Source organism: Heloderma suspectum, chromosome 4 (genome assembly GCF_057233095.1).
Source record: "Heloderma suspectum isolate Gila_16-S chromosome 4, 16-S_ref, whole genome shotgun sequence".
NCBI classification, from domain to species: Eukaryota; Metazoa; Chordata; class Lepidosauria; order Squamata; family Helodermatidae; genus Heloderma; species Heloderma suspectum.
Genome location: NC_139461.1, coordinates 314712436 through 314721560, shown reverse-complemented (window position 1 = coordinate 314721560; position 9125 = coordinate 314712436). Strand labels below are relative to the sequence as shown.

Here is a 9125-nt window from a genome sequence, read left to right as displayed (position 1 = left end):
TCCCCCTCTTGGGGAAGGGCAATCTCTCTCTCTCTCTCTCTCTCTCCCCCCCCCCCCTCCGCACTGTATCTGTGGTTCGGGAGAGGGAGAGCATGTCTCATGTTGTTGTTGTTGTTAATTACATTTGGATTCCGCCCCATAGCCAAAGCTCTCTCTTTCCTTTTCTTTTCTACTGTACCGCCATCTATACCAAAACCCCAAGCAGAGATTCCTGGGGCAGGTCTTGGCATCCTCAGAGGGTGCAAGTATCTATGTGAAGGCCTGCTGGTTGCTGCCAGATTGCGATCTCAAAACAGCCTTGTCCGCCAAGGCCACGCAACAGGTCCGTGCCATCCCTCTGAATGCTGTTGCAGCTGACTGCGCAGTTGATTCACTGACTTGATTTCTGTCTGTGTTCTGTTATTGCATGATGCACCAAGCTATGTTCTTTGCGAAGGCTGCTAGTCAAATAGAATAAAACATTCTGACTCTGACCTACTTTTGGAACAGAAACTGCCTTGGACTTCCCGTGGGATGGCCTTTGCTGGGAGAGGGACAGCAGGGGGAGTGTGACCCTATTGTTCTCTTGGACCTCTCTGCAGCTTTGGCTATTGGGTGATATAAAAATGTAAAACATACATACATACGTAGATAAATAGATTAGATAGATGGATAGATGGATAGATGGATAGATAGATAGATAGATAGATAGATTACAAACTAGAGTACGCTGTCGGGCCACAGAGCATCAACAGGTGTCGTGGCAAGTAATCTTTCCGGGGGCTGGGCTCCACCGCGGGTTCCATATTTTTCGCCTGTCGTTCATGGTGCCTTCTGAGCACTGGTGCTGCTGCAATGGAGGGGGAGGGGGGAGGAGGACAACAATGAGGCCAAGACTGACGGAGCATCTCGGACCCTATTCCTACAACCACGTGACGGGGATTCTCATCGACGCCCTTCCTGTGCTTCCCATGACGATGAGAGAGGCGGCGGGAGTGGCGGGGTGGAATGCCGCCCTCCCTGCAACTCTGATCTGAACCAGAGACGGGGGTGGGGGTGCCCTGCCCGGAGGAGTCAGCCCATCCATGCCTTGCCTAGTGAAGGGCGGAGGGTTCCGCTTGCCTTGGGATCCGAGCGCCCTCCTCCAGGTGTGCTGCACCCCCCTTCTGGCATGCCCCTCAGCTCGAAAGCCAAGTAATCCTGAGGCCAAGGGGGCTGCAGGACAGAACCTCCCCCAAGCAGTTGTCGGACCTGCCCAGCTGGACCTGCGAGAGTCCGGAAACACCTGCTGAAAGGTCACTGGGCCTGCAGCTCTTTCGCGGTGGCTTGTTGCAAAACCCTGTCGGAAACCTTGTCCGCCTTCCCCCCTTGGATAGCCGCCTGCTTCCTCACTCGGCTGCTTCTGGAGATCCCCGTGGAACCCACTTGCCGGGCTATAAAAGAGAGGATGCTCTGGGCGGACGGTGGACTCCCGCGCCGGCCTCCTCATGCGGCCCGGCAGCCTCCTCCTCCCGGCGGGGCTCCTCGCCCTCTGGGCTGGGCTGACACTCGTCTCGGGCCAGAAGCGGCCAGGTAAGCAGCCCCTTCTGCCCTTCCGCCCAGGTGAGGCCCTCCTCCTCCGCACGTGAAAGCGTTCCCAGGCACAAGGGCTTCTGCGATGCCGGTTGACTGGGAGCATGCAGCAGGAACCCCGTCCCCACGCCCCTTGCCTGTCCCGGCTCACCAGCAGCTGCGCTTCCTCGGCCGGCTGTGGCAGGAGCTGCTGCGGCCGCCCGGCCGCCCGTCATGGAGCCACCGTGCCGCCATCTGCTGTAGCTCTCGCTGCCGCGAGAAAGGAGGCGGAAGGCCTACAGGGCTTGATGGGTCGTGCCCGTGGCGAGCATGCATGCATGCATGCATGCCTGTGTGTATTTCATTTCCATGCCGCCCAGTAGCCGAAGCTCTCTGGGCGGTTCACAAAAATATTTGCACTGCGACGTGGTGACTGTATCATGAATGATACCTGTCCGTTGTGACTGAGTATCCATGGATTTGTCTAACCCGGGGGTGGCCATCCTGTTCATCCCCCAGGCTGCTTGTGATGCTGACTGAGGATTGGGAGCCGCACACACGCACACTCACTTGCACACACACACACTTGCACACATTGCAAAGATCCGTGCTGGGAGGGAGCGGGGAGCCCTCCCTCCACCCGTCCCCACAATCCTGATGCAGGTCGCTCCTTCCTCGCTTCTGAAGTCACGGGGGGGGGGGGAGTCAGGGTGCCCCTGTGCGCACACCGAAAGCCGTGGAGAGCCAGAGATTGGCCCTGTTCGTCCATCCCTTTCTTGGAAAAAAATCTAATCGGAAATCATAGCCACCACCATGTCTTGCTGTAGCCAATTCCATGATTTGAAGCCACATCACAAATGAGCCCGTTTCAGCCACTAGGTGTGTGTGTTAATGAATATGCTTATAAACTCTCTTTGTGTGTGTGTGTGTGTGTGTGTGTGTGTGCATGTGCCCACCCAATATTTCCATGGCCGCCTCTGCCCCCAAACTCCAAAAATTTGCTCCCGTGCCACGGCGGGCCCTGCCACTGCAAGGGAGGGCTTCACTGTGGCAGTCCTGCATGTGGCATCCCCCCCCCCCGCCCAGCCATGTCACTGGAGCACCCAAGTTCTCATACGGGGGGGCACCTCTCTTCACTCCTTGCAGCGCGTCATGTCCTAAATAGTTCGTATGTCCCCCAACGAAGCTTTTGCCAGTCCCTTCCTCTCTGCTGCTTCCAGCGCCACCACCGCCTTTTCTGGGATGAGCTAGCAGGGCCTGAACACGCTAGTCCGAACACAGGCACACGCCCTAATCCCACGTGACGGCACTGTGGTAATTCCTGTTTTCTTCGCAGTCCTGCCCTAAAACGAGGCTGCCTTTCCCACTGCCCACAGCCGCTGAGCGCAGTGAGTTTCAGTCAAGCTTATCGGGGCAACTCCGAGTTGGAGCAAAGGAGTCAGAAGCGGCATCCGCTGTGGGAGGGACCTCCCCACGGAGAGAGGAACAGGTTCAGGTGACATGGCCACACGTGTGCACTCTTCTTTTCCACAGACTTCTGCTCCCTCCCTGCGGATCCTGGACCGTGCGAGGCACACATACCGCGTTATTTCTACAACTCCTCTTCCAAGAAGTGTGAGAAGTTCATTTATGGCGGCTGCGGTGGGAACAGAAACAATTTTGAGACTTTAGTGGGATGTCATCATAACTGTATAGGTACGTGAGAATGGCAAGAGAGAATCCGTGAGAGATTCTGTCCCCCTGCAAACTCAGCCGTGAGGACAGATCCCAGCTGGCGTCTGAAGCAGCTCCAAGTCTGAGGAAACTAGGAAGCTGCCTTGTAGCAAGTGGGGCTCTTTCCCCATCTAGCCCAGTACCGGAGCTGCACACAGACTTGCTAGCTGCCATTCTTGTTGCCAAATAAAAGGGGGTGGGGTGGGATGCATCAAGAAATGTAGACACTTCATCCCTGGATGGTGCTGAATATTGTTTTCTCACAGGGCCTGTCTACATGGGACATTTACTCTGGTCGTGCTTCAGCCCCAAGACAATCATGGCATGCGACTTATGCCCATTTCCATAGCAAGCATGTTGTTTCTTGCTGTAAAATCCTGTTTTCTGATGGATTTTCCTGTTGCGGCAGCTTCGGTGAAGTTTGGGAGTCTGTGTGACCTGAACTGCCCTTGGTGTGGGCTGCTGGGAGCAGCACTGATTGGCGGAAGGGGAAGTTGTGTGGCAGGTAGGGCTTGGGGAGAGCAGAGGGCTAAACATGTCTACACAGAAGTAACTTCAGTTGCACTTTGCCAAGCACGGGAGTAGGGGGCGGGAGGATTCCTTTACCTGCTGTGCTAAATATTCACTGACCACGGGAGTCAGAAGGGGACAGGCAGGCAGCCCTGTTGCTTTGAAACTGCACTGTTGGGAACGTGCACTGGATAAACATGTTTACTTGGAAGTAACTCTCTCCAATTGCCCTTCCCTGACAACAGGAGTGGGGAGTGGCCGTAGTGGAGAGCAAGCCTCAGGCCTGTCATTTTGAAACTATGCATGCCTACTTGGAAGTAACTCACCCTCTATTGCACTTCACTGAGCCTGGGGTGTGGGTGAGAGAGCAAGCCTCAAGCCAATTGTTTTAGAATGGTGCTGTTATGGAAGTACAAAAGTATGCTCTTATGGGGCTGTGCGAGTGTGCAGAGACTTACTGATTTTAAAACCCAAGTGTGAGGAGGCCCAGTGGTGACAAAGCGTCAGCAAACAAACAAGTTAAGCGACTGTGCAAGGGAAAGGAATCACCATTCTCTGCGGGGGGCCAACTGACCTACATTCCCAGCCACTGAAAGCCAGTGGTGATCAGGAGTTTTCGCACAGCCTCCCTTGCTTTCAAACGAGGCCCTCCAATCAGACTCGCTGCAGCAGCAGTTGGGCCTATCTCTATAAGAAGGCGCGCCTGCAAGGGAGCCGGCTCCCCAAGCACGAGGAGCCCCAGTGACAAAGCGTCTGCAAGCAAGCAAGTTAAGCAACTGTGTGAGTTTAGCAGCAGGGTGAGGAAGCCAGGGTAGGGAACTCTTCCCTCCCTACTCCATGCTCACAGTAACTGAAATCATTTTCCCAGCTTCTCATAGAAAACAACTAAGTTTTCCAAGGAAAACACACCCAAATAAAAAACCAGTGTGAAGGTAGAAAGCCAGCAGCGGGGAGGGGGCTATCCAGTGTATTGCACTGAGTGCCACATGTATGACACTCTACCTGCTGGACAGAAGCAGTGGGTGTGTGCTCGGTGTAATGAGCTCCTGGCTCTCAGGGAACAAGTTCATTCCCTTGAGGCCAAAGTTGCTGACCTGAGGAAGCTAAGACAAGCAGAGAGGTTGGTGCATGAGACCTTCAGGGACCCACTAGCTGTGTCCCACTCCCAGAGTGACAGCTCCTCTGCTGCCATGGAGAATGCAGGTCTCGGGGAAAGGGGGTGTCATTCTGAGGAAGAGGGAAACAATCCTTTTGAAGGGACCCATTTCTTGGAAGACAAACAAATATCCTCTTACACTGAGGATGTGCCTCCGGGGGGAGGGGCTTGTGGTAGTGGGAGATTCGACCATTAGACACACAGACAGCTGGGCTTGTGATGGGCATGTGGACCGCATGGTGAACTGCCTGCCTGGTGCGAAGGTTGCGGGTATCACGCGCTGTCTAGATAGCCTAGTAGATAGTGCTGGGGTGGAGTCAGTGCTTGTGGTCCATGTTGGCACCAACGATGTGGGGAAATGTAGTCATGAGGTCCTGGAAGCCAAACTTAGGTTGATAGATGAGAGGCTGAAATCCAGGACCACCACGGTGGCTTTCTCAGAAATGCTGCCTGTTCCACATGCAGGGCCAGCTTGACAGGCGAAGCCGAGGAGTCTCGATGCGTGGATGAGATGGTGTTCCCAGGAGGAGGGGTTCAGATTTGTTAGGCCCTGGGGAATGTTTTGGGACAAGCTGGGCCTGTACAAGAAGGACGGGATCAACTTGAACCAAAATGGAGCCAGTCTCTGGTGCTAAGCGTAAAAAGGGTGGTGGGGCAGCTTTTAAACCCAACCCTGGGGGAAAGCCACAGGAGGGGGAAGCATCCAGTTCGGGTTAAATCACCCCAAAGGGATAAAGATGAAAGTGTCTTTGATTGCCCAAATGTAGAAGGGGAAGAAACAGGCCAGGAGCACATGGCAGAACATAATAGCCAATCACAGGGGATAACGTCCCATCGCAAAAGAGGCACACGCCAGAGGCATCTGGGGAGGGACACCATGTATAGGAGTTTCTATGCAAATGTTAGAAGCCTCTGCGCCAAAATGGGAGAGTTGGAGTGCTTGATTTTAAGGAAAAACCTGGATATAGTGGGCATTACAGAAAACTGGTGGAGCGGAGAGAACCAGTGGGATATGGTCATCTCTGGATATAAACTCTATAGGAAGGACAGGGAAGGGCGTACTGGGGGAGGTGTTGCCCTGTACGTCAAAGAGGACATAGTGTCAAGCAGACTAGAACACCTAAAAGGGGAAGCCTCTTCCACAGAAGCACTGTGCGTGACAGTGCCAGGCTCCAAAACTAATTTAGTGCTAGGAACATGCTATCGTTCCTCAGACCAGAATGCTCAGAGTGGTCTTGAGATGGAAAACGAGATCAGGGAGGCCTCCAAACAAGGAAGTCTTGTAATAATGGCAACTTCAATTACCCCCACATTGATTGGATAAATGCATGTTCCAGCCACTAGAAAGAGGTTAAATTTCTAGATGCCCTAAATAATTGTGCCCTAGAACACCCAGGACCTAGTATGAGATGTAAATGTTGTTGAACCAGTTGGAAACAGTGATCACAGTGCTATCCGATGTTATATATATTTACATGGAAAATTGCCCAGGAAGTCCAGCAGAGTCACATTTGACTTCAAAAGAGGAAACTTCTCTAAAATGAGGGAACTGGTGAAAACAGAAGTTAAAAGGGGGAGTCAAGAGGATTAAATCCCTTCAGAATGCTTGGAGATTACTCAAAACCACAATAATAGAAACCCAGCTAGAATGTATACTGCAGGTTAGGAAAGGCAGCACCAAGTCCAAGAGGTCACCAGCATGGTTAATGAACAGCATCAAGGAAGCTATTACAGAAAAGAGGGCTTCCTTCAGAAAATGGAAGTCTTGCCCAAGTGAGGAAAACAGAAGGCAGCACAAGCTTGCACAAAGGCGATGCAAGCAGGCAAGAAGAGACGCAAAAAAACATTTGGAAGAGCATAGTGCTAACAACATCAAGGCCAACAATAAAGAATTCTTTAAATATATCAGAAGCAGGAATCCAGCTACGGAGGCAGTTGGACCGTTGGATGACAATGGAGTTAAAAGAGCACAAAAGGAAGATAAGGAAATTGCGGAGAAGCTGAATAAATTCTTCTCATCTGTCTTCACTGCAGAAGGTATAGGACAGCTACCTGTGCCTAAACTGATGTTTTCAGGAAGGGAGTCTGAGGAACTGAGGCAAATAGTGGTGACAAAAGATGAAGTTCTCAATCCTATTGATAAATTGAAAGTAAATAAATCACTGGGTCCAGATGGTATCCATCCTAGAGTTCTTAAAGAACTCAAATATGAAATTGCTGATCTTCTAACCAAAATATGCAACATGTCCTTAAGATGAAGCTCTGTACCAGAAGACTGGAAGATGGCCAATGTAACACCAATTTTCAAAAAGGGATCCGGGGGGATCAGGGAAGTTACAGGCCTGTTAGCTTAATGTCTGTTCCAGGTAAATTGGGTGAAGGAATTATTAAAGATAAAATGAGTAAGTATATAGAAGGACAAGCTCTGCTGAAAAAGGATCAACACAGCTTCCGCAAAGGTAAATCCTGTCTCACTAACCTTTTAGAGTTCTTTGAGAATGTCAATAAACATGTAGACGGGGTGATCCAGTAGACATTGCTTACTTGGACTTCCAAAAGGCTTTGGACAAAGTCCCTCATCAAAGACTCCTGAGCAAACTTAGCAGTCATAAAATAAGAGAACCAGGTCTGCCTATGGATCAGTAACTGGTTAAAGAATAGAAAGCAGAGAGTAGGAATCAGTGATAAATTCTCCAAGTGGAGGGAAGTAAATAGTGGGATCCCACAGGGATCTGTATTAAGATCAATGCTTTTCAGCCTGTTCATAAATGATCTGGAATTAGAAGTGAGCAGTGAAGTGGCCAAGTCTGCTGATGACACCAAATTATTTAGGGTGGTCAAAACAAAAAGGGATTGTGAGGAGCTCCAAAAGGATCTCTCCAAACTGGGAGAATGGGCATCTAAATGGCAAATGCAGTTCAGTGTAAGCAAGTGCAAAGTGATGCACACTGGGGCAAAAAGATCCCAACTTCAAGTATACCCTGATGGGATCTGAGCTAGCAGTGACTGACCAGGAAAGAGAGGTTGGGGTTGCAGTGGACAGCTCAATGATGTCAACCCAGTGTGCGGCCACTGTAAAAAAGGCAAACTCCATGTCAGGCATAATTAGAAAAGGAATTGAGAATAAAACTGACAATATCATACTGTCTTTGGTGAGACCACACTTAGAACAATGTGTACAGTTCTGGTCACCGTACCTAAAGAAAGTTATTGTAGAGCTGAAAAAAGTGCAGAAAAGGGCAACTAAAAGATCAAGAGGATGGAGCATCTCCCCTATGAGGGAAGGTTACAACAGCTGGGATTGTTTAGCTTGGAAAAAGGAGGGTAAGGGGAGACATGATAGACGTATACAAAATTATGCATGGTGTGGAGAATGTGGATAGCGAGACATTTTTCTCCCTCTCAAAATACTAGAACCTGGGATCATCTTATGAAGCTGATTGGTTGGAGATTCATAGAGTCATAGGATCATAGAATAGTAGGGCTGGAAGGGGCCTACAAGGCCATGGAGTCCAACCCCCTGCTCAATGCAGGAATCTAAGTCAGAGCATCCCTGACAGATGGCTGTCCAGCCTCATCTTGAATGCCTGCAGTGTGGGAGAGCCCACCACCTCCCTAGGGAATTGGCTCCATTGTCGTATTGCTCTAACAGTCAGGATGTTTTTCCTGATGTTCAATCGGAATCTGCCTTCCTGTCACTTGAGCCCACTATTCCGTGTCCTGCATTCTGGGATGATCGAGAAGAGATCCCGGCCTTCCTCTCTGTGAGAACCTTTCAAGTACTTGAAGAGCGCTACCATATCTCCCCTCAGCCTTCTCTTCTCAAGGCTAAACATGCCCAGTTCTTTCAGTCTCTCTTCATAGGGCTTTGTTTCCAGTCCCCTGATCATCTTTGTTGCCCTCCTCTGAACCCTGTTGTCTTCCCTATATTTCCTTATATCCACATATATTTCCCTTAGTTAAGTTTTTGTCTTACGTTTAATATCTTATCACTTTTATTAATTTCTCTATCATTTCTGAAAACCACCTTTACTTGATTTTTGTCAGTAAAGATTGCTTCCCTCTATAACTTCTCTGCCTGCTCCTAGTAGATAACCTTGTAGACGTCAGACGCCACAATGATCTCTTGATCTCATGTTGAAATGTAACAAATGCAGTGAGAAACTAAATGTATGCACGCATGCATCTTTGTAGCCCAGAAATGCCTGACTGACCC

At 50.4% G+C, this 9125-nt stretch overlaps 1 protein-coding gene across 1 annotated transcript; it reads left to right on the top strand.

Moving 5' to 3' along the window:
• The first annotated feature begins 1394 nt into the window (after positions 1–1394).
• SPINT4 (serine peptidase inhibitor, Kunitz type 4) lies at positions 1395–3322 on the top strand. The gene is made up of 2 exons (XM_084854969.1): positions 1395–1551; positions 3064–3322. The coding sequence occupies exons 1-2, from the start codon at positions 1467–1469 to the stop codon at positions 3231–3233; spliced, it is 255 nt and encodes an 84-aa protein (XP_084711095.1). The 5' UTR covers positions 1395–1466; the 3' UTR covers positions 3234–3322.
• Positions 3323–9125: the final 5803 nt, after the last annotated feature.

Excerpts from the sequence above, each read along its gene's own strand:
- SPINT4 (XM_084854969.1), top strand. The coding sequence starts at position 1,467 with ATGCGGCCCGGCAGCCTCCTCCTCCCGGCGGGGCTCCTCGCCCTCTGG. Across the intron at positions 1,552-3,063 it reads CTCGGGCCAGAAGCGGCCAG|ACTTCTGCTCCCTCCCTGCG; the intron begins GTAAGCAGCCCC and ends TCTTTTCCACAG.